The 26,825-nt window shown below is 36.1% G+C and overlaps 1 protein-coding gene across 2 annotated transcripts in view; it reads left to right on the forward strand.

Moving 5' to 3' along the window:
- Positions 1-25,727, forward strand: part of DRC8 (dynein regulatory complex subunit 8) — a 136,452-nt gene extending 110,725 nt beyond the window's left edge. For both annotated transcript variants that reach the window (XM_081299333.1, XM_081299334.1), the window contains 4 exons: positions 18,108-18,187; positions 18,809-18,851; positions 18,942-19,008; positions 24,624-25,727. In XM_081299333.1, the coding sequence (XP_081155459.1) occupies positions 18,108-18,187; positions 18,809-18,851; positions 18,942-19,008; positions 24,624-24,739 (306 nt within the window). In that variant the 3' untranslated portion in view covers positions 24,740-25,727. The remainder of the gene's footprint in view (positions 1-18,107; positions 18,188-18,808; positions 18,852-18,941; positions 19,009-24,623) is intronic.
- The last annotated feature ends 1,098 nt before the right edge of the window (positions 25,728-26,825 follow it).

The following is a 26,825-nucleotide window of genomic DNA, read 5'->3' on the forward strand; positions in this document are numbered from 1 at the left end:
GCATGTCATAGAACCAGAAAGATTTACACTACTATTGAAGGTCATATTCATCATCATAGACTCACAGTTCACAAAGCACCATCATGTCATATCTCATGTAACTTTTAAGACCACCTTAATAGGTAGACATAACTGATCTTGTGTCAGAAGTGAGGATGTTGAAGCTAGAGATTGGATTTGAGTAAGAATATTTTAAACTATCCTTCTCCTTAGTCTAATATGGTGACTATATTGTGATTATTATTATATTTTTTAATATTGGGGATGGAACCTAGAGCATTACACAAGCTAGGTAGTACCACTGAGCTATAATCCCAGACCCTATAACATTTTTAAAACTGAGAAACACAATGTCTATATTTTAAATATTTATTTATTCTAATTTGTTATATATGACAGCAGAGTGCATTTCAATTCATAGTACAAACATAGAGCACAGTTTTTCATGCCTCTGGTTGTATACAAAGTAGAGTCACACTATTTCTGTCTTCATACATGTACTTAGGGTAATGATGTCCGTCTCATTCCACCATCTTTTCTATACCCCTTTTTCCCTCCTTTCCGCTCCCTCCCCTTTGCCCTATCTAAAGTTCCTCCATTCCTCCCATGCTCCCCCCACTATCTCCATTATGGATCAGCATCCTCATATCAGAGAAAACATTCAGCATTTTGTTTTTTGGGATTGGTTTACTTAATTTAGCATAATATTTTCCAACTTCATCCATTTACCTGCAAATGCCATGATTTTATTCGCTTTTAATGCTGAATAATATTCCATTGTATATATATACCACATTTTCTTTATCCCTAGGTTGGTTCCACAGTTTAGCTGTTGTGAATTGTGCTGCTGTAAACATTGATGTGGGTCCCTGTAGTATGCTGTTTTTAAGTCCTTTGGGTGTAAACCGAGGAGTGGGATAGCTGGATCAAATGGTGGTTAATTCCAATTTTCCCAAGGATTCTCCATATTGCTTTCCTATTGGCTACACCTATTTGCAGTCCCACCAGCAATGTATGAGTGTGCTTTTCTCCCCACATCCTCGCCAACACTTACTGTTGTTTGTATTCTTAATAGCTGCCATTCTGACTGGAGTGAGATGAAATCTTAGAGTAGTTTTGATTTGCATTTCTCTAATTGCTAGAGGTGTGGAACATTTTTTCATGTATTTGTTAATTGATTATGTATCTTCTTCTGAGAAGTGTCTGTTCAGTTCCTTGGCCCATTTATTGATTGGGTTTTTTTTTTTTTTTTTTTTGGTGTTAAGATTTGTGAGTGCTTTATGCATTCTAGAGATTAGTGTACTATCTGATGTGCTTGTGGTAAAGATTTGCTCCCATTCTGTAGGTTCTCTACTCACCTCACTGATTGTTTCTTTCACTGAGAAGAAGCTTTTTAGTTTGAATCCATCCCATTTATTGATTCTTGGTTTTATTTCTTGTGCTATAGGAGTCTTATTAAGGAAGTTGGGGCCTAATCTGACATGATGAAGATTTGGGCTTACTTTTTCTTCTGTTAGGCGTTGGGTCTCTGGTTTAATTCCTGGGTCTTTATCCACTTTGAGTTGAATTTTGTGCATGATGAGAGATAGGGGCTTAATTTCATTTTGTTGTGTATGGGTTTCCAGTTTTCCCAGCACCATTTGTTGAAGGAGGTTATCCTTTCTCCAATATATGTTTTTGGTGCCTTTGTCTAATATGAGATAACTGTAATTATGTGGGTTTGTCTCTATGTCCTCTATTCTGGTACCATTGGTCAACAAGTCTATTTTGATGCCAATACCATGCTGTTTTTGTTACTATTGCTCTGTAGTATAGTTTCAGGTCTGGTATAGGGATGCCACCTGCTTCACTCTTCTTGCTAAGGATTGCTTTACCTATTCTGGGTCTCTTATTTTTCTAGGTAATTTTCATGATTGCTTTTTCTATTTCTATGAGGACTGTCATTGGGATTTTGATTGAAGTTGCATTGAATCTGTATAGTGCTTTTGGTAATATGGTTATTTTGGCAATATTAATTCTGCCTATCCAAGAACAAGGAAGATCTTTCCATCTTCTAAGGTCTTCTTTAATTTCTTACTTTAGTGTTCTATAGTTTTCATTGTAGAGGTCTTTCACCTCTTTCATTAAATTGATTCCCAAGCATTTAATTTTTTTTTTTTTTGAGGCTATTCTCAATGGGGTAGTTTTCCTAGTTTCTCTTTCAGAGGATTTGTCACTGGTGTACAGACATGCCTTTGATTTATGGGTGTTGATTTTATATTCTGCTACTTTTCTGAATTTACTTATTAGTTCTAGAGGATGTCTGGTGGAATTTTTTGGACCTTCTAAGTATAGAATCATATTGTCTGCCAATTGTGATAATTTGAGTTCTTCTTTTCCTATCCATATCCCTTTTATTTTTTTCATCTAATTGCTCTGGCTAGAATTTCCATGACTATGTTAAATGGAAGTGGTGAAAGAGGGTATTCCTGTCTTGTTCCAGTTTTTAGAGGGAATGTTTTCAATTTTTCTCCATTTAGAATGATGTTGGCCTGGGCTTAGCATAGATAGCTTTTACAGTGTTGAGATATGTTCCTGTTATCCCTAGTTTTTCTTGTGTTTTAGCATGAAGGGGTACTGTGTTTTGTTTAATGCTTTTTCTGCATCTATTGAGATGATCATATGATTCTTATTTTTAAGTCTATTGATGTGATGAATTACATTTATTGATTTCCATATGTTGAATCCACCTTGCATCCATGGAATGAACTCCACTTGATCATAGTATACTATCTTTTTGATATGTTAATTGTATTTTTATTTGCCAGAATTTTATTGAGAATTTTTTCATTATAGATATTGGTCTGAAGTTTTCTTTTTTTGTGTGTCTTTGTCTGGTTTTGGAATCAGGATAATATTGGTCTCATAGAATGTGTTTGAAAGTGTTTCCTCTTTTTCTATTTCATGAAATAATTTAGGAGTTTGCATTAGTTCTTCTTTAAAGGTCTTGTAGATCTCCGCTGTGTATCCATCTTGTCCTGGGCTTTTCTTGGTTGGTAGGCTTCTGATGGCATCTTCTATTTCATTGCTTGAAATTGATCTGTTTAACTTGTGTATATCATCTTTCAGTTTGGGCAAATCATATGCCTCTAGAAATTTGTCGATCCCTTCAATATTTTCTATTTTATTGGAGTACAAATTTTCAAAATAATTTCTATTCGTCATGATGTTTCCTTTTTTATCACGGATGTTAGTAGTTTGAGTTTTCTCTCTCCTTCTCTTCATTAGCATGACTAAGGGTTTATCAATTTTGTTTATTTTTTCAAAAACCAACTTTCTGTTTTGTCAATTTTTTCTTTTTTTTTGTTTTAATTTCATTGATTTTAGCTCTGATTTTAATTATTTTCTGTCTTCTACCACTTTTGGTGTTGACTTGTTTTTCTGTTTCTAGGACTTTGAGATGTAATATTAGGTCATTTATTTGTTGACTTTTTCTTCTTTTAAGAAATGAACTCCATTCAATGAACTTTCCTCTTAGTACTACCTTCATAGTGTCCTAGAGATTTTGATATGTTGTATTAGTGTTCTCATTTACCTCTAAGAATTTTTTAATCTTGTCTTTGATGTCTTTTGCAACTCATTGTTCATTCAGTTGCATATTATTTAGTCTCCAGGTGTTGAAGTAGCTTCTGTTTTTTATTTTATCATTGATTTCTGATTTCATTCCTTTATGATGCAGGATAGTATCTGTTTTTTATATTTGCTAAGAGTTGCTTTGTGGCTTAATATATGGCCTATTTTAAAGAAGGATCCATGCGCAGCTGAAAAGAAAGTGTATTCACTTGTTGATGGATGAAATATTCTTTATATGTCTGTTAAGTCTAAGTTATTGATTGTATTATTGAGTTCTATACTTTCTTTATTTAGCTTTTGTTTATATGATCTATCCAGTGGTGAAAGAGGTGTGTTAAAGTCACCCAGAATTATTGTGTTGTGGTTCTTTTGACTCTTGAACTTGAGAAGACTTTGTTTGATGAACATAGATTCTCCATTGTTTGGGGCATATATATTTATAATTGTTAAGTCTTATTGATATATGGTTCCCTTAAGCAGTATGAAATGTCCTTCTTTATCCCTTTTGATTAACTTTAGTTTGAAGTCTACTTTATTTGATATGAGGATGGAAACCCCTGTTTGTTTCCATAGTCCATGTGAATGGTATGTTTTTTTCCCAACCTTTCATCTTCAGTCTGTAGATGTCTTTTCCTATGAGATGAGTCTCTTAAATGCAGTATATTGTTGGGTGTTTTAAAAAAATCCAATCTGCCAGTCTATGTCTTTTGAATGGTAAGTATAAGTGATTAACATTCAGGGTTATTATTGAGATCTAATTTGTATTACTAGTCATATTTGTTTATTTTTGGCATTTAACTTGACTTGATTTCTCCATTGATTAGTATTTCCTTTAGTATAATACCTCCCTTTGCTGATTTTCATTGTCTTTTTCATTTTCTCCTCATGGAATATTTTGCTGATGATGTTCTGTAGTGCAAACTTTCTAGCTATAAATTCTTTGAAGGTTTTTTATTTCATCATCAAAGCTAAAGCTTAATTTTGCTGGACATAAGATTCTTGTTTGGCATCCATTTTCTTTCAGAGCTTGGTATGTACTGTTCCACGATCTTCTAGTTTTCAGGGTCTGGGTTGAAAAATCTGCAGAGATCCTTAGTGGTTTCCCCCTATATGTAATCTGATTTCTTTCTCTTGAGACTTTTAAGAATCTCTCATTGTTCTATATGTCAGGCATTTTCATTATAATGTGCCTTGGTGTGGATCTGTTGTGATTTTCTGCATTTGGTGTCCTGTAAGCCTCTTGTATTTGATTTTCCAATTAATTCTTCATATTAGGAAAATTTTCTGCTATTATTTCATTGAATATAGATTTTTTACTCCTTTGGTTTGGAACTCTATGCCTTACTCTATCCCAATAACTCTTAAGTTTGGTCTTTTTATGTTATCCCATAATTCTTGAATGTTCTGCTCATGGTTTCTTACCATCTTCACTGTGTAGTCAACATTCTTTTTCAAGATTATATATTTAATTAAAAAAAGATTATGTATTTTGTCTTCATTGTCTGAGGTCCTGTCTTCCAAGTGATCTAATATGTTGGTGATGCTTTCTATTGAGCCTTTAAGTTGGTTTATTGTTTTTTTCATTTCAAGGATTTCTGGGTTTTTTTCAGAACCTCTCTCTCCTTATTGAAGTAATCTTTTGCTTTCTGTTTTTGTTTATGTAGCTCTTTATCAAAATTATCTTTTGCTGCCTGTGTTTGTTTTCTTATATCATCCTTTAATTCACAGAACATTTTATTTATGTACATCCTGAACTCCTTCGCTGTCATTTCTTCTATTGTGTAATATCTTCTTTCATTTGGGGCACTTTCTTCCCTTGTTTTTTCATGTTGTTCATGTGTCTTCCTTTCTAATACTGTGGATCCAAGGCATTACAGTTTTTACCCTATAGGCTTATAGTGTTCCCTGCAGGGTTTCAATACCTCTCCTTTAAGGGGAAGAACAATATTAACAGATCCAAATACAAACAATATACAGCCTTAAACCAAATAGCTACTATTAAGACATGTACGGTTTTTGTCACAAGATATAGAAATGGTAAGTTCAGTTATTATCTACAGTATAAACAGTAGGTTTGCAATAGGGTCTATAGTTTCTGATGATGGACCAAAAATCCAGGTGAGGTGTTGGATGAGATGTTGAGGGGGTAGGAGGTAAGGATATAGAGTTAGTAGATCTTAGGAAGGAGGTTGAACGAGGAATCTAAAGAAGTTGGTTAGTAGCAGGAGAAAAGAGAGAAAGTGATTTGGGGGAGACAAGTAAGTGGGAAGACAGTAGACTACAGAAAACAAACAAACATAAAAATTAAGAAAAATAAAAAGTGTAAAAATAGGAGGTGAAAGAATATACAACACTACTGTAAATACTGTTCAGACCACCCAGTCCTCAGTAGCCTAATTCATGAAAAGTACTTGGTTTCACAAATGTTGGGGATGTGAGGGTGGGAGTGGGGAGAGAGAGAGAGAGAGAGACAGACAGACAGACAGAGAAATCTTGAAGGAAGATACAATGCTTGTTTTTGTTGGAGATCAGTGTCTTTCTTCCTTCCATTCTCATCCAATAGGTGGAGTTGTCCATTGTTGGCTGGTATCTCCACTCTCAGGATGGCTCCGTTGGGGCCCGCTCATGTGATGTGGGTGCCTGGTCTTATCTCCTTATATTGCCTGTAGACCTCATAATTCCTGGTCTCTAATTTAGACTCTAAACTGTATCTCACTCACCCCCTCCTTTTCTCCTTCCCAATCAGGAGCCTTCTCTCCAGAAGTCTTGTGGACTGTGCTCTAGGGGCTGTGCTCTAGAGAGCTGTTTTATATTGAGCAATTCAGGACCTGGTTTAGTGACCCGACTTTTCTAGCTGCGGTTGGGCCGCATAGCTACAGGCACTGTGCTGGGTTAGCGGCTGCTGGGGAAAGGAGGGAGGTGGGACTTTAGGGACCTTGATATTGTTTTAAACCCCAGCCAGTGTTCCAACCTAGGAGTTTCCCCAACTAAAGATGGTGATGGAGGTGGCTGCCTTCAGTGATGGGGTGCTGTTGGGTGGGGCTAGGCGGTGGCATAGTGTGACATGTTCAGAGATGCAGCTCTATGGCATGCAGTATTGTGGCTGGCAGCTGTCTCCGGACCCAGTGCAGTGTCCCCAGTTGTAGGCTACCGGGTGTGTGTAAGGGACTGTGGCAGTAGTTGCAGTGCCCCAAGATGGAAGCGACCTGAGGAGCCCCACATTGGTAGATAGGTGTTTACATGGAACTGGTGGCCAGAGTTCCTGCGTGGGTGGGTGGCCAGGAGTCCTATGTGGGTGCTAATACTGGTGGTACTACTCGGGCACCTGGGGGATCTATATGGACAACACATGTTTTGTGTTGTGTTTTTATTTTTTAAAGACCCTAATTAATACAGAAAGAAGCCAAATTGATTTTCTCACTATGGCTTCATGAAGAAGTAGCAATCACTCCATAGTCTTTTTCAACATATCTTCTATAATTTAGTGTGGGAAGCCATCACGTGATTGGGTGACTCCCGTTAAGGGCCTGAGGCGCTTTGGCTCTGTCAAAGCTTTCCCGACCCTTTCCTGATGAGAGAGCCCATCCGTGTGGGGGTGTGCCTGACCACTGACCCCGGGGACCCAATCACTGACCCTGACCTTGGAGTGCAGCCCCCCCTCAACCTTCATTGGATGGAATTCTCCCCTGAATCTCTTGTTCCCCAATAAAGGGCTACTCCCAGGCATGTTCGCTCTCTCTCTCTCCTGCTAGCCCTGAGTAATCCTCGCTGCCCTGCTGGGCGGCTAGAGGTGGGAACCAGAGAGATGAGCCGTCTTGGACCTAGCAATATAAATAAGGTAACTGTCTGTGTGTTTTATTTCGATCTCTTCTAACTAACTTTATGCCTAGAACCTCATTAATGAAACCACTGCGCAGGCCGCGTGGTAGAATTTAGGGAATCTTTCTTGAATTTATTTCATTTTAAGTGGATTAATTGACTTTTTTCCTGGAGAAAGTAGGTCTGAACTATACTATTTTTTTTCCTATAACAGCACTACAACAGTTCTGAATTTTTAATGTCTGTTAGGCTAATTTGTCTTTGTAGATGTAGGTATTTATATCTGATGACAGGGATTCAAGGTTTTTGGATAAATACATGTCATACATATTTAATATATACAAAGGATGCTTATATGTTTGCTAGAGTCTTAGTGACATTGTAACCCAAACTGTGTAGCTTCAACTTTAGCAATTTATTCTCATAGTTCTGAAGGCTTGAAGATCTCAGATCATCAAAATATCAGAAGGGGGCTAGGGTTGTGGCTCAGTGTAAAGCACTTGCCTCACATGCATGGAACACTGGGTTCGATCCTCAGTACCACATAAATAAATAAAATAAACATATTGTGTCCATTTACAACTAAAGAAAAATAATTTAAATCAGGCTTTAAAAAAAAGAAAAAGATATCAGCAGGGTTGGTTCCTTCTGAGGACCATGAGGGAAGGATCTGTTTCAGGCTTCTCTCCTTTTTTGGGGGTAGGGTATGGGTAGATTGAGGGTGCTGAGAATTGAACCCAGGGCCTTGCACATGCTAGGCAAGCACTCTACCATTGAGCGACATCTCTAGTTCTCTCATTGGCTTATAGATGGTCATCTTCATGTTCATTTAGCATTCTCTCTGCGTGTATATCTATCTCCACATTTCCCCTTTGTATAAGGAAACACATTGTGATGATTTAGGGCCCACTTCATTCTAACTTGACCTAAGCTGTAAATGCCCTGTCTCCAAATAAGTTCACATTCTGTGGTGAGGGGTTATGATTTCAACATAAGAATTTGGAATAGGGGTACACAACCCATCTCTCTCTTTTCCCTCTCATCCCTCCTCCTCCTCCTCCTCTTCCTCCTCCTCCTCATCCTTTTCTCTTTCTCCCCCTTTTCTACACACATACACACACATTAGAAGAGAGTTCAGTAATTGATACATCTTTATTACTCTCACAGACATTTTAATCCATGGATTTAAATATTCATGAAGCCATCATTGCATCACATTTCTAGAAAGTAGTATTCCTGTCTTATCCTACCAAAGGCTTCACATCTTAGAGATAATAGAATCACCTCCTATCCTCTCCACTCTCTACCTGTTTCCAGATTCCTAGAAATGGTATTCCATCCTATTCATTTGCTTCTCTTTTATAATAGAGGAATATGCCATATTTTAAAATGCATTTCAGAAAAAAACAATGAAATCCAAACGAATTTTGAAATTTAGTGAATAATAATGTATACTGAATATTGGTTCATAGTGATCATACCATAATGACATAAGAGTTAACAATAGAGGAATCACTACACATTATATTAAAAAGCAACAGTAATAAAAGAAGTGTGGTAGAAAAACAGAAATATAGACCATTAGGGCAGAATAGATACCCCAGAAATAAATCTGTTCATATATGGCCAACTAATTTTCACAAGAGCTCCAAGAATACACAATCGGGATAGGTCAGACCTTCAATAAATGGTGTTAGAAAAAAATCAAAATACATGAAAAGGAAACAATCACCAAATGAAAAGACAATCAACAGAGTGAGGGAAAATACTGGCAAATCATGTTTCTACTCAGTTTCTGAGTTGACCTTTTTAGATTCCACATGTAAAGGAGAACATACAGTATTTACTTTTCTGTGTTTGGATTATTTCACTTAGCAAAATTTCCTCCAGGTTCACTCATATTGTCCAAAAGGACAGGATTTTCTTCTTTTTAAGGCTGAATAATATCTGAGAGTCATAGGGATAGAAGAAGGCACAGAGTTTCAAACCAAAGGAATGGACAACATATTAAATGAAATAATTCTAGAAAACTTCCCAGAGATGAAAGATGGAATGGATTGCCAAATCCTGGAAGCCTACAGGACCCCAAACATTCAAAACCATAACAGACCAACCCCAAGACATATAATTATGAAGATAGCCAACGTACAGAACAAGGGGAGAATATTAAAAGCTACGAGAGAAAAGAGGCAGATTACTTTCAGGGGTAAACCAATTAGGTTAACGACCGATTTCTCATCACAAACTTTGAAAGCGAGAAGATCCTGGAATAATGTATTTCAAACGCTGAAAAATAATGGATTCCAACCAAGAATACTATATCCAGCAAAATTGAGCTTCAAATTTGACAATGAAATTAAAATCTTTCATGATAAACAAAAGCTAAAAGAATTTGCAGCAAGAAAACCAGCTCTGCAAAGCATTTTGAACAAAACACTACAAGAAGAGGATTTGATAAATAGTGCCCAAAACTAACAGCAGGAGGTATCTCAGTAAAGGGGGAGGAAAACAACCAAAAAGCAAAACTAGCCAAACTAAAATAAATAAATAAAGAAGCATGACTGGAAATACAAATCATATCTCAATTGTAACCTTAAATGTTAATGGCCTAAATTCACCAATCAAGAGACATAGGCTAGTAACCTGGATCAAAAAAACAAATCCAACAATATGCTGCCTTCAGGAGACTCATATGATAGGAAAAGATATACACAGGCTGAAGGTAAAAGGTTGGGAAAAATCATACCACTCATATGGCCCTCGGAAGCAAGCAGGAGTGGCCATACTCATATCGAATAAAATCAACTTCAAACCTAAGTTAATCAAGAAGGATAAAGAAGGTCACTATATACTGTTAAAAGGAACCATCCACCAACAAGACATAACAATCATCAATTTGTATGCACCAAACAATGGAGCTGCAACGTTCATAAAACAAACTCTCCTCAAGTTCAAGAGTCAAATAGACCACAACACAATAATTATGGGTGACTTCAACACACCGCTCTCGCCATTAGACAGATCCTCTAGACAAAAGCTGAATAAAGAAACTATAGAACTCAACAGCACAATCAATAACCTAGACTTAACCGACATATATAGAATATATCAACCATCATCAAGTGGATACACGTTCTTCTCAGCAGCACATGGATCCTACTCAAAGATAGACCATATATTATGCCATAAGGCAACTCTTAGTAATTATAAGGGTGTGGAGATAATACCATGCACCATATCTGACCATAATGGAATGAAATTGGAAATCAATGATAAAAGAAGGAAGGAAAAATCCTACATCACATGGAAAATGAACAATATATTATTGAAGGATCAATGGGTTGTAGAAGACATAAAGGAGGAGATGAAAAAATTCTTAGAGTCAAATGACAACACAGACACAACATACCAGAATCTATGGGACACAATGAAAGCAGTTTTAAGAGGGAAATTCATTTATTGGAGTTCTTACCTCAAAAAAAGAAAAAACCAACAGATAAATGAACTCACACAACACCTCAAAAACCTAGAAAAGGAAGAGCAAAACAACAGCAAATATAGTAGAAGACAAGAAATAATTAAAATTAGAGCAGAAATCAACGAAATTGAAACAAAAGAAACCATTGAAAAGATAGATAAAACTAAAAGTTGGTTCTTTGAAAAAATAAATAAGATAGACAAGCCCTTAGCCATGCTAACGAAAAGAAGAAGAGAGAGAACTCAAATTACTAACATACGGGATGAAAAAGGCAATATCACAACAGACACTACAGAAATACAGAAGATAATTAGAAAGTATTTTGAAACCCTATATTCCAATAAAATAGAAGATAATGAAGATATCGATAAATTTCTTAAGGCATATGATTTGCCCAGATTGAGACAGGAAGACACACACAATTTAAACAGACCAATAACAATAGAAGAAATAGAAGAAGCCATCAAAAGACTACCAACTAAGAAAAGCCCTGGACCAGATGGCTATACAGCGGAGTTCTACAAAACCTTCAAAGAAGAATTAATACCAATACTTTTCAAGCTATTTCAAGAAATAGAAAAAGAAGGAGCTCTTCCAAATTCATTCTATGAGGCCAACATCACTTTGATCCCAAAACCAAAGATACTTCAAAGAAAGAAAACTACAGACCAATATCTCTAATGAACTTGGATGCAAAAATTCTCAATAAAATTCTGGCGAATCGAATACAAAAACATATCAGAAAACTTGTGCACCATGATCAAGTAGGATTCATTCCTGGGATGCAAGGATGGTTCAATATACGGAAATCAATAAATGCTATTCACCACATCAATAGACTTAAAGACAAGAACCACATGATCATCTCGATGGATGCAGAAAAAGCATTTGACAAAGTACAGCATCCCTTTATGTTCAAAACACTAGAAAAACTAGGGATAACAGGAACTTACCTCAACATTGTAAAAGCTGTATATGCTAAATCTCAGGCTAGCATCATCCTAAACGGAGAAAAACTGAAGGCATTTCCTCTAAAATCTGGAACAAGACAGGGATGCCCTCTATCACCACTTCTATTCAATTTAGTTCTCGAAGTACTAGCCAGAGCAATAAGACAGACAAAAGAAATTAAAGGCATAAAAATAGGAAAAGAAGAAATTAAACTATCGCTATTTGCGGATGACATGATAATATACTTAACAGACCCAAAAGAGTCTACAAAGAAGCTGCTAGAGTTAATAAATGAATTCAGCAAAGTGGCAGGGTATAAAATCAACACGCATAAATCAAAGGCATTCCTGTATATCAGCAACAAAACCTCGGAAATGGAAATAAGGAAAACCACTCCATTCACAATATCCTCAAAGAAAATAAGATACTTGGGAATCAACCTAACAAAAGAGGTGAAAGATTTATACAATGAAAACTACAGAACCATAAAGAGAGAGATAGAAGAAGATCTCAGAAGATGGAAAAATGTACCCTGTTCATGGATAGGCAGAACTAACATCGTCAAAATGGCAATATTACCCAAACTTCTCTACAGATTTAATGCGATGCCAATCAAAATCCCAATGGCATTTCTTGTAGAAATAGACAAAGCAATCATGAAATTCATATGGAAAAACAAAAGACCCAGAATAGCAAAAGCAATTCTAAGCAGGAAGTGTGAATCTGGAGGCATAGCGATACCAGAGGTCAAACTGTACTACAAAGCAATAGTAACAAAAACAGCATGGTACTGGTACCAAAACAGGTGGGTAGACCAATGGTACAGAATAGAAGACACAGAGACTAATCCACAAAGTTACAACTATCTTATATTTGATAAAGGGGCTAAAAGCATGCAATGGAGGAAGGATAGCATTTTCAACAAATGGTGCTGGGAAAATTGGAAATCCATATGCAACAAAATGAAATTGAATCCCTTTCTCTCGCCATCCACAAAAATTAACTCAAAATGGATCAGGGAGCTAGGTATCAAATCAGAGACTCTGCGTCTGATAGAAGAAAAAGTTGGCTACGATCTACAAATTGTGGGGTCAGGCTCCAAATTCCTCAATAGGACACCCATAGCCCAAGAGTTAACAACAAGAATAAACAAATGGGACTTGATTAAACTAAAAAGTTTTTTCTCAGCAAGAGAAACAATAAAAGAGGTAAATAGAGAGCCTACATCCTGGGAACAAATCTTTACCCCCCACACCTCCGATAGAGCCCTAATATCCAGAATGTACAAAGAACTCAAAAAATTAAACAATAAGATAACAAATAACCCAATTAACAAATGGGCCAAGGACCTCAACAGACACTTCTCAGAGGAGGACATACAATCAATCAACAAGTACATGAAAAAATGCTCACCATCTCTAGCAATCAGAGAAATGCAAATCAAAACCACCCTAAGATACCATCTCACTCCAGTAAGATTGGCAGCCATTATGAAGTCAAACAACAACAAGTGTTGGCGGGGATGTGGGGAAAAGGGTACACTTGTACACTGCTGGTGGGACTGCAAAATGGTGAGGCCAATTTGGAAAGCAGTATGGAGATTCCTGGGAAAGCTGGGAATGGAACCACCATTTGACCCAGCTATCGCACTTCTCGGACTATTCCCTGAGGACCTTAAAAGAGCGCACTATAGGGATACGGCTGCATCAATGATTATAGCGGCACAATTCACAATAGCTAGACTGTGGAACCAACCTAGATGCCCTTCAATTGATGAATGGATAAAAAAAATGTGGCATCTATACACAATGGAGTATTATGCAGCACTAAGAAATGACAAAATCATAGAATTTGCGGGGAAATGGATGGCATTAGAGCAGATTATGCTAAGCGAAGCTAGCCAAGCCCTAAAAAACAAATGCCAAATGTCTGCTTTGATATAAAGAGAAAAACTAAGAACAGAACAGGAAGAAAGAGCATGAGGAAAAGACTACAGTAAACAAAGACGAATGGGGGGAGAGAAACGGAGAGAGAAGGGAAAGCATATGGAAATGGTAGGAGACCTTCAAGGATACATAAAATTATAAGAGGTTATGAGGGGCATGGGGGAGGGAAAAAAAAAGGGAGAGAATTGAACAACAGCAGGGGAGGTAGAGAGGGAAGATGGGAGGGGAGGGGAGGGGAGGGGGGATAGTAGGGGATAGGAAAGGTAGCAGAATACAACAGTCACTAATATGGCATTATGTAAAAATGCGAATATGTAACAGATGTGATTCTGCAATCTGTATTTGGGGTGAAAATGGGAGTTCAAAGCACAATTTGAGTCTAATGTATGAAAGATGATATATCATGAACTATGTAATGCGATAAATAATCAATAAAAAAAAAAAGGCTGAATAATATTTCATTACATACATACTCATACACACACACACACCACACACACACACACACACACACACACACATATGCACATGTATCTCATCTATCTAAGATAGATAAGGAACTCATGCAACTCAGTAAGAAACAAAATCAAATAACCCAATTAAAAAACAGGCAAAAGACCCAAATGGACATTTTTCTTGAGAAGATATACATATGGCCAACAGGTATATGAAAAAGTTTTCAACATCACTATCATCAGGGAAATGCAAATCCAAACCACAATGAGATATCATTTCAAACTTGTTAGAGTAAGTCAAATGATACTAAGAATTGGTGAGGATGCAGAGAAAAAGGAACCCTTCTAAATTATTGATGTGAATTGATCTAGCTGTTATGAAACACTGTATTTAATTTTCCTCAAAAAATTAAAAATAGAATTGTCATGATACCCACTTCTGTGTGTGTGTGTGTGTGTGTGTGTGTGTGTGTGTGTGTGTAATGGTTATGTATATTCTGGAGAAAATGAAATTAGAATTTTAAAAAGTTATCTGCATCACCATGCTCAATGCACCGTTATTCACAATAGCCAACATATGGAAACAACTTATGTCAGTGGAGGAAAGTACATAGAAAATGTGGGGTGTGTGTGTGTGTGTGTGTATGTATGTAATGAAATATTATTCAGCCTTAAAAAAAGAAAATCCTGTCCTTTTGGACAATATGGGTGAACCTAGAGGAAATTTTGCTAAGTGAAATAATCTATACACAGAAAAGTAAATACTGCATGTTCTCCTTTATATGTGGAATCTAAAAAAAGGTGAACTCAGAAACTGAGTAGAAGGGAGATTATCAGGGGCAGGGATGGGGAAACAGGGAGATATTGGTCAAAATGTACAAACTTTCAGTTATGAGTAATTTCTGGAGATCTAATGCATAGCATGATGTCTATAGTTAATAATAGTATATACTTAAAATCTACCAAGAATATATCTTTTTTCATTTCATACAAAAAGATAATTAAGTGATAGGTATGTTAACTTAATTGTGGTAATAATTTCACAGTCTATCAAAGCATCACAATGTTAAAATATTAAAATTGTATAAATATATACAATTTTAATATGTCAATCTTACTTCAGTAAAGCTTGGAAAAATAAAAAAGGCTCAGATTGTGGCTCAGCGGTAGAGCACTTGCCTAGCACATGCAATGTGTTGTGTTAAATCCTCAGCACCACATAAAAATAAATAAATAAAATAAAGTATTGTGTCCAACTACAACTAAAAAAATTTTTTAAAAAAAGAAAAACAACAGAGAAAACTACGTGGGGTATATATGAGAATTCTTTGTATTATCTTTGTAGCTTTTCTGTAAACCTAAAACTAAAACTCTTCTAAAATAAAAAGGTTATTTAAGTAGGAAATTTATAATATAAAACAGTGTCTGGTACATATTAAACATTTCATGAATGTTGTGTTTAGAATAGTCATATAAAGTATATTGTTTTTAAATGCCATTGCTTATACATTTTTGTATGAAAGAACAGATTAGATATGGCCTCTAGAGGACAGTGTTGGGTCATAGAAAGATTTTTTAAATATCTGCCCAGGGACTTAGCATTTTCTTCCTACTCTTTAACTAGAAGCCCTGTTTATATTCATTGTCCCTCTTTTATTTTTTTATTTTCTTTTTATGGTGCTAGGGATTGAACCCAGGAATGCTTTACCACTGAATTATATCCCCAGTCCTTTTTAGTTTTTATTTTGAGACGGGGTCTTGCTAAATTGCCCAGGCTAGCCTTGAACTTGCGATCTTCCTGCCTCAGTCTCCCAAGTTGCTGGAATTACAAGTGTGCACCATCCTACCCAGCTTCATTGTCCCTCTTTTTATAAAAGCTAAATGAGATGTATGCTTCTGTGCTACTCAGATTAATTGCAGATCTTCTTTTAAGTTAATATTTTTAATTAATTTTGGCTCCAAAAAAATCTATAAGGCAAGAATGACATGCAGAAGTTTCACTTTTGTGTTCAAATCACTGAGGGCTTGTTGTGAGAGAACCCAGGGAAGCAATATAAAGATATATTATGTGTCTTTTGTGAGTTCTCACATGATTGAGACAGAGTTATAGAAAAAGTAAAAATATTTTGTAAAATGACAAAGATAAAGAAGGATTTTAGTTTTGTGAAGGTTGAGATTCCCTGCTACGTAGTGGTTTCTTAGGGGTTGGGGGGAAAGGAGGGAAGTCATTGCTCTAGCTTTTGGAGCAAAATTCTGGTTAGAAACTCAACATTATAATTTTAAGATTATTGCTCTGTAGGTAATCCCATGAGATTGACATTTTGTCTTTAAGAAGCTCCTGTGGCTGGGAGTTGCAGAGTGCTACTGAAGCACATCAGAGCCATATGAACACTAATTTACACAATGCTCACCTTGGTCCTATAGGCAGCTGAAGATAATTATTTATGTATTGATGGACTGAGAAATTCTGAAACACTGTCATTAGATGGGTTAAATTTTTGCTTATAGTGGAGTCTGAGGGCTTTATTCACACTAGGTGCAAATCTAGTATAAACATTTAAAAAATAGTTGTCATTTGAATGACAGTGTGTTCCACTTAGCATCAACATATAGATTTCTTATTTTTTCCTCACACAGTAAATTGTGAAAAGTCTCATCTGCTGATGTGGGGTCTAAGAACCTTTTAATAGGATTTTTGAAAGGGAGTGGAAAATTTATAGCTCCTCATAAATAGCCTGACATGAAAGTTAAAGTCAGTCAGTGCTTTGTTTAGCCACTCCATCAGAGTTGAATCCATGAGCAGGGATCTGTTTCTTTCTCATCTAATCATGCTTGGTACCCAAAAATTCTTTCTCAAGAATAGTGTTCTCATAATTTAGTTCTGTTAATCATGTAGGGATCTAGTAAATATAATGATTTGAGATGTGATTGTGTTCTTGAGGTAATTATTGGCCCCTAATCTGGTCCCTTATTCCATTCCTTGTCTCAGGGAAAGGCAACACTTTATCCCACTTGTGCAGGCCAGAATCCAGGGATTCATTCTGGACTCCTCTCTTTTTCTTATCCTTAGCCATACGGGTGCAGCACCAGGCCTATCACTTTTATTTCTTGCATTTCTTGTAACCATCCACTTCCCTCTGCATGGCCACCACTCTAATCTCAACCTTCATTGTATCTGCTTAAATCAACTAAAGAAGCCACCTCACCTATAACCAGTGTGATCTTTCAGAACACATCTATGAGGACTTCAGTGATTTTTCATTGTTCCTAGGACATTCCTGAATGATAAGGCACTACAAGGTCTGGTCCCTGTATCTCTTACCAGCCTCACCTTGAAACATCCTCCTTGCTGCTCCCTGTGCTCAGCCTTATGGCCTCTGATGCATCACCACAGAGTCCCAGAGCCTCCAGTTTTTTTGTTTTTTGTTTTTTGTTTTTTGTTTTTTGCATGGCGTTTCTTTCCTGCTGTCTTTGAATTCTCATGAATGACTTCCCTGATTCCCTGGTCTAGAAATTTTCCTTTCTTATATGTTCCTATAGACCTGAGTTGCTTTACATCATTGTGCTTGAATGTATTTATAATTAGGCACTCATCGTGTGGGTTTTTTGATTAATATATGTCTCCCCTAGTAGAATACTAGCTCTTATATATATATAGAGTTCTTATTTTTTGCTCAAACAGTAAATTGTGAAACGTCTCATCATATCCAAATCCCTAGCACTTGGGCAAGAGTACTTGAAAAAAAGTAGTTGCTCAATACATTTGTTGAATTAATAAATGTCTATATTGTTACTGCATGTTAGGTAGAAGAAGAAATAAATATCTATATTGTTATTGCATGCTAGGTAGAAGAAGAAGAACCCACTGGATATATTCGATATGAAAAATTTCTTCCAGTGATGACCAAAGTACTTCTGGAAAGAAGGTAAGAAAGTAAAAACAATTTTAAGGCAAGGTAATGATTAGAATTACATTAATTTCAGTATACGTGGCTGTTTTATATTTTTCTCAACCAGAGTATCTCAGGGTAGCTTCCTTCTAACCTTTCAATATACTTCTGAATGAACAGTTTGTTTGTGCTTAGAAATATCAACCACCATAATATTATTTGAAGCAAAGTATAACCAAAGGGCAAAGAAGCTATAAAAATCATAAATTGATATTCTAATTATCTTCTGTTTTGAATAATCGATCATAAGTAAGAATTAATCCTGATTATTTTTTAGCAAAATTTAACATAATGTAAAACTTACAAAGTTGGTTGATTTGTAGAAGTTTTGTTTCTAGGGAAATTGAATTCCATAATGATTAAACAAACAAACAAACTGATAGATAACACCAGATATGTCAGTGATTTTGAGCTAAGTATTTCCTGTCAGGGTAAAGTACTGGACACTTTCATACCCAGAAATCCAAGAAGGTTTCAGTGAGGGAAGTTTTATTATCCCAGCATGTTAGCAACTTTCATTTTGTTTCATGTGGTAATTTATTATGTAGAGATGAGACAAACAATCTGGCATTAACTCATTTTATGGCATAATTATAGGTATAGACCAATTCCAGAAGATGTCCTTCTTCGAGCTTTTGAGGTGTGTAAGCTCTAGATTATTCATATATAAATATGAAAATTTTGTCATGTAGAACTTATTCATACATATAAAATCTACCATTTCCCCTAGGTTTTAGATTCTGCTAAACGTGGGTTTCTTACTAAGGAAGAACTCATCAAATATATGACTGAAGAAGGTAAGATTGTTTTATTACTTATAACATGATTTATGTAAGGGATTAATAATTTTTAACAGTTATGCAAAAGTTATAGGGGATACTTAAAAATTAGTCATTCTGGTTAGAAAGAGTTTACTATTCCCATTATTTTGATTTTTGGAATGGTTTTTATTTTATTTTATTGGGTGTTAAGAGAACAAAGGTAAGGTAAGGCAAGACGGATCTTGCCTCAGAGGATTTTGTATAACCTCTATAAATTGTAATCACTTCACTCAGTATTTTGAGAATAAAAGGTATGTCACCTGGAAAACTTGAACTGTCCGTCACTATAAATCAGTGCCTTTACTGATAGAAGATTTGAATTGGAGTATATAAAAATTCTTTTTTCAAGAGCTTTTCTAGGGGCTGGGGTTGTGGCTCAGCAGTAGATAGCTCGCCTAGCACACCGGCAGGGTGTAGGTTCGATCCTTAGCACCACCTAAAAATAAAATAAAGGTATTGTGTACAACTACAACTAAAACAAAATATAGGGGAAAAAAAGAGCTTTTCTGGGTAAAGTTATGGATAATATAGCCTCAACTGAATATGAATTCATATAAAATTTTATTTTTATATATAAAAGCCTATTATATGTACATATATATGTATGTGTATATGTGTATGTATGTATATGTGTGTGTGTGTGTATACACACACACACACACACACATATGGGCTTTGAACATAGACTACACACATGTACACAAAACATAATTTGTTTAGAATGTCTCTCTGCCAGTGTGTAAATTGGTTTCCCATGAATGTCAACAGCCTGATAGACAGTCTCTGGAAACCATTGTCATATTGCTTGCCTCCCCTGCTCCCACATAAAGCTGAGTTTTGTCTCCTTTGTTCAGTTCACTGGTTCACAGATAAGTCCTGAATGATTCAGAGTCATTAATCACTTGAGACAAGATCAAAAGTAGGAGTAATTTTGAGTAGGGAAGACTAAGACATTGTCTACATGCACAACTGGTTTGACCATTTTGACTTGATCCACCATTAGGTAAGAATACAGGAAGTGAGAGTAAGAATAACATGAAAATCACAGCTGCCATTCAAGAACTCCTATGTCATTGCTAAAATCATCTTAGGGATTAACTTTGATGAGAATGTTGTGACTTTCAAAGCATTAGCCTCTTAATCCTAAGGATTAAAGGAAGTAAATCCTACATTATATTAGGCAACATGAATTTAGTCAGAATGGCCAAAACAGTTCAATTTAAATAATATCCTGTGTCTATTATATGTTCAGTATTATTAAGTGCAGTGAGGGGTAATGATACTAAAATCTGCTTCCTTTCTCAAGGATATTACAATCTTATTGGGGAAACAAAGCTAACTTATTAAGTCACAATATAAGATAGTAGGAAAATATCAGAAGATCAATACAGTCTAGAACAGTCTAGAAAACTTGGCTTGAGAAGATTTAAAGAGAAAATAAGTTCCTTGAGAAGGTAGAATTTACATGGATGAGTTGTTGAGGCCAGGGATAAAATCTTATGCATTATAGTACCCTCACATATAGTAGGTCTCAAATTAATTATAAAAAATTAACTTTGAATTAATGAATGAATGAGTAATTGAATAAAAATGGATGAAGGTTGATGAGAGGGAAATATTATCAGCAAAATATGGAGCAAAAACTGGGAGGCAAGAATGCATGTGGCATTTAGAAGCCTGAGAAAGGACAGGCTGAGCTGGCCCAAAGGGTCTTGTTGGAAAACAATAGGAGATTAATTTAGATTGATTGTCTGGGACTAAATTATGGAGGTCTGGGTTTAGAAGTTTGGGATTTATCCTGTGGGAAATAGCAGAAGTCTTCTGGGGTTTTGAGGAGATGAGTCATATAGTGCAAGAGCCATTGTGGGAAAGTTATTCTGGTGCAGGTAGGTTTGTTAGATAAGTGAGAAAGAGGTTAGACTAGGAAGATCAGTTAGAGAACTATTTTGGTATTTTGAAGGTCCCCTAATAAGTGCCTGACTTGACAATGGGAATAGAAAGAAGGAATAGGTGTAATGCAATAGGCCTATCTATAGCAGGATCCATGGGTCATGATGAATAACAAAAGACAGGGGACCAAGATGGGAACTAAGTAAAAAATAAAAAGATTTTGACCTGGGTGATGGGTGTTATGGTAATACTACTTGTTGAGAGCCACAGCCAAAGGGGCCCCAGCAAACTTCCAGCTGCCAGCAAACTTCCAGCTGCCGGCTGATGATTGGCTCACAGCAGCCCCAGCAACATCTAGCTGATTGGCTCCTCTGCAGTGATGTTCATTGGGCTGTTTCCCTGCCCTTCAGACTGCCAGCTGATGATTGGCTCACAGCGGCCCCAGCAACATCTAGCTGATTGGCTCCTCTGCGGTGATGTTCATTGGGCTGTTTCCCTGCCCTTCAGACTGCCAGCTGATGATTGGCTCACAGCGGCCCCCAGCAACATCTAGCTGATTGGCTCCTCCACGGAGCTGCTCATTGGGAGACTTCTTTGGCTCCGCCCACGCGACCCAGCCAATCGGCCTCAAGAACAGGAGGATTGTGGGAGGTGGTGAGGGTTGTGTGGGGGTGAGAGGCTTGTGGGAAGCCGGTGGTGGCAGTTGGGCTCTGAGGGTTTTTTCCTGAGGAGCTGTTTTGTTTGGCGTTTGTAGTTCTAAAAATAAAGTTAGTTTCTTTTGACAAGTGGCTCCTGAATTGTGCCCAGCCAGACTGCGGCAACTACTGACTGAAATAGGAAAATCAGGAACAGCAGTGTATATAGACACAGTGCAATTGTGTGGTTTACTTGGGAGGTTTACTTGGGTGGATAATAGCATGCTTTTGAACCTCTGGACTGTCATGATGTACTGACTCTGTGGCTCCAGGGAAAATAACTGTGATATGGGGTGGGGTTACTCCATGGCAATTTCCAAAAAGATGGATTTACAGAGAATTAATAATACTTCAAGGTCAACTATACTAAGCATTGAATGATAATTTTTAGATAAGAATATACATGATTTCAATTTTTCATTGAATAAATATTATTCAGTATTCTTCTTATTATATGACCTGATATGTTTGATAGTGATATATAAGATATAAAGTACTACACAAATGTAAGGAATTATTATTTTTTTAAAATATTTATTTTTTAGGTGTAGATGGACACAACACAATGCCTTTATTTTTTTTTTTATGTGGTGCTGAGGATTAAACCCGGGTCCCACCCGTGCTAGGCGAGCGCTGGACCACTGAGCCACAATCCCAGCCCAGGAATTATTTTTATTAAATATAACAGATATCTAAGTGTAATAACATTTAACTATAAAATAGTTGGTTAATAATTACTGATTTTTATAAAATACCCCCAATAGGGTCTAGGGAACACCTGAAATGAAATAAAGTTGTCATTGTTGTCATTATCATCTTCTTCTGAAACAATTAAAAAGAAAAAAATGGTGCTTTGAGATTCTCAAAATTCTAAATTGTTTTGAAGTACATCTATGCTTTATAACTATAGATTAACATTACTGGCACAACTTTTCACAGTATCCACAGAACATCAAACACATTTCATTTACAAACACGTTTGAGAATATACATTCTAAATACTCAAGAAGTGATATGATAGACTTATAAATCACATTGAATCAAGTTCCTACAAGATAGATGTCCACATATGTTCAGGAATGTGTATTCTACCAGATAATATTTAGCAGCAAAGAAATCTCAAAAGAAAAAAAATGCTTACATGTTACTCCTGTGTGTTAGGTACTGTTCTAAGTGCTAAAAAATAACATATTTAATTCTCATAACATTATTATTATTATTATCTTCATTTTATAGACAGGGAAATTGAGGCATAGAGAGATTAACATGCCCAAGATCTTAAAGCTGTAGGAAATAGCAGTATTTGAACCCAGGCACATCTTTATCAAATACTGTTTATCTCTTGCCTTGCCCAAGAAAGCATCATGACTATCTTTTGTATTTTACTGTGAGCAGGACCTTGTTCTAAGCAGTGGAAAGTGGTAGTTGAACTTATAGATCACGAACTGGACTGCTGGTATTCAGATCCCAATTTCCCCACTCACTTGCTGAAGCAGACTGCCTTGTTTCTCTCTGTGTGTGTGTGTGTGGTAAGTGGTGTTTGGGAAATTAATTTAGTTTAATATGTGTGAGGTGTTTGGGAAGTTAATTTAGTTTAATACGTGTGAACCGCTTAGATCAATGCTTGGCATACGGAGCGCTCAATAAATGTTGGTTGGTAATATTCTTTTAAGAACTTACATCAGAGTTCCTTTGGTATTGGATTTAGTATTAACAGTCAGGTTTAGGAAAGATTCAGAAATTGTTTTTAATATTTTAGGCATTTTTTTCTTTCTTAGGATGTAAGCATGATTTCACAAGAACTCTACACATTTCTCTCATTTCCTTGTACTATCTTCATTGCAGTTTCAATCATTTTAATTTAAAATCTCCACTTGAAGCTGGGTGTGATTGCATGATCCTGTAATCCTAGCAATTTGGGAGGCTGAGGCAAGAGAATTGCAAGTTCAAGGCTAGCCTTGGCAAGACCCTGTCTCAAAAAATAAAAAGGGTTAGGTATGTAGCTCAGTTGTAAAGTGCCCCTGGATTTAATCCCCAGTACCCAAACAAAATCAAAACAAAACAAAAATCCCTATTTGAATGATTTATGTATTACTAACTGAATTCCAATTTAAAGAGTATTGTTTATGGTGGCAGGTGACTTAATCTCATTAGGTAAGTAATGCTCAGGCCTTGGTAAACTAGTTACTTTGATAAGTCTCTGATGAATCTTATCATAGTCTAAGATGGTGATCTGGATGTTCTTATATTTCTCTTTAATGTTGGGACAAAGTCCCATCTTTGTTACAGACCATGGTCTTCTCAACATTCTTTCTTAAGTGTGCTTCTCATCTTGGTGAATCATTTTCCAAGATGATTCTCAGCTGTTATCTGAATCCAACTAAAACCCACAGACTTTCTATCCAACTTTTTATTTCATCTGATATCATTACTTGGCCAAACTGTAACAAGGAGGAGTTTTCAAACAGTTGATGAGTGCCATCTCTCACTGAGTTCAGCTGGCATCACTAAGTTGGCCAGACAGGTTAGGAAATGTTCAGCGATATAATTGTTAAGTTTCAAGTGTCTGTCATTTGCCCTTCAGCAATTTTGTATGATAAACATTTCATCATCTCCATATTTTACTAAACATAGTGATTAGACTTCTTATAAGAGTGGGGCTTCGGATTAATACTTTTGCAGTTTCAATCATTTTAATTTAAATAAATAAACAACTCTGTTCATGATGCCTTTATGTCCTCTTGCCGTTTTGGCTGAAATGATGGATTCTATAGAGTGCTTGGTCCATGACACCTGCAAGGTAAAGTAAGTCCACAGCCTGCTAGGGTGTATAATAGCAAGCTTTCGAACCTCTGGACTGTCATGATGTACTGACTCTGTGGCTCCAGGGAAAATAACTGTGACATGGGGTGGGATTACTCCATGGCAATTAAACTGGCTAGTAGAGAGAAAAAGAAATAAATCAGACAATTGTGAATAATAAATTTCCCTTCTTGTCTCTTTCAGGTGAGCCTTTCTCCCAAGAAGAAATGGAAGAAATGTTGTCTGCTGCAATCGATCCAGATTCAAATTCAATTAATTACAAGGAGTATATAACAATGATGGTGATAGATGAAAATTAAATGTTTTAAACCTTTAATTTCTAATTGAAAAGATAGTTTGAAAATGGCTTGTCCTTGTTAATTTTGCATTTTATTTTGTAATTCTTTTATCTGATATCAATGCCTGTGACATGATTATTTCAACATATTTTGTTTTCTAAAGATGATCATAACAAAAACTCTTTTTTAGTACTGGGAATGGAATCCACTGAGCTTCATCCCTAATTCTTTTTACATTTTTCATTTTGAGACAGGGACTCACCAACAGGCTGGCCTCAAACTTGCAATTGTCTTGCCTCAGACTGCTGAGTAGCTGGGATCATAGGTGTGCCCTGCTCACCTGGATGATCATAATAATCTTAAATTAAACATAAATGTATTTAAAATGTCCAGACTTATGGAATGACATTCTGCTAATTACTTAAAAACTAATCTTAAAACAGTTTAACGTTAAAATATATTATTGTTTATTTTCTACAATAAACATGTTACCTTTTAATTAACTAAACTGAGAAAATTAATAATAATTATAATGAGCCAAGGTTTGGCATATAAAGGTCTTGAAAGAGGGCAGAATGACCACAAATTGAAAATGAGTATCATTGTAATGAAGGCTTCTTTTTAAAGAACAATATACATTTGAGTAATCTGAATGTGAAAGGTGACTTATTGAAATCACTATTAATAATTGATTCTTTTTTTATTAAATTATTTATGTATTCTGATTTGTTATATATGACGGCAGAATGTAATTCATTTCATATTACATATATAAAGCACAATTTTTCAAGTCACTGGTTATACGCAAAGTATTTTCACACCATTCATGTCTTCATACATGTACTTAGGGTAATGATGTCTAACTCATTCCATCGTCTTTCCTAACCCCATACCCCCTCTCTTCCCCTCCTTCCCCTTTGTCCTATCTAAAGTTCCTCCATTCCTCCCATGCTCCCCCCACCATCACCATTATGGGTCAGCATCCTCATATCAAAGAAAACATTTGGCCTTTGGTTTTTTGGGATTGGCTTACTTAGCATTTTATTCTCTAACTCCATCCATTATCTGCAAATGCCATGATTTTATTCGCTTTTAATGCTGAGTAACATTCCATTGTTATATATACCAAAGTTTCCCTATCCATTTATCTACTGAAGTCATCTGGGTTGGTTCCACAGTTTAGCTATTGTGAATTGTGCTGTTGTAAACATTGATGTGGGTGTGTCTCTGTCGTATGCTGTTTTTAAGTCCTTTGGGTGTAAACTGAGGAGTGGGATAGCTGGGTCAAATGGTGGTTTCATTCCAAGTTTTCTGAGGATTCTCCATATTGCTTTCCTATTGGCTACACCTATTTGCAGTCCCACCAGCAATGTATGAGTGTGCTTTTCTCCCCACATCCTCGCCAACACTTAACTGTTGTTTGTATTCTTAATAGCTGCCATTCTGACTGGAGTGAGATGAAATCTTAGAGTAGTTTTGATTTGCATTTCTCTAATTGCTAGAGGTGTGGAACATTTTTTCATGTATTTTTTGATTGATTGTGTATCCTCTTCTGAGAAGTGTCTGTTCAGTTCCTTGGCCCATTTATTGATAGGGTTATTTATTTTTTTGGTGTTAAAATTTTTGAGTGCTTTATGTATCCTATAGATTAGTGTTCTATCTGATGTGTTTGTGGTTCTCTACTCACCTCACTGATTGTTTCTTTTACTGAGAAGAAGCTTTTTAGTTTGAATCCATCCCATTTATTGATTCTTGGTTTTATTTCTTGTGCTATAGGAGTCTTATTAAGGAAGTTGGGGCCTAATCTGACATGATGAAGATTTGGGCTTACTTTTTCTTCTGTTAGGCGTTGGGTCTCTGGTTTAATTCCTAGGTCTTTATCCACTTTGAGTTGAATTTTGTGCATGATGAGAGATAGGGGCTTAATTTCATTTTGTTGTGTATGGGTTTCCAGTTTTCCCAGCACCATTTGTTGAAGGAGGTTATCCTTTCTCCAATATATGTTTTTGGTGCCTTTGTCTAATATGAGATAACTGTAATTATGTGGGTTTGTCTCTATGTCCTCTATTCTGGTACCATTGGTCAACAAGTCTATTTTGATGCCAAT

Source organism: Spermophilus citellus (assembly GCF_964194105.1).
Source record: "Spermophilus citellus genome assembly, chromosome: 6".
NCBI lineage: Eukaryota > Metazoa > Chordata > Mammalia > Rodentia > Sciuridae > Spermophilus > Spermophilus citellus.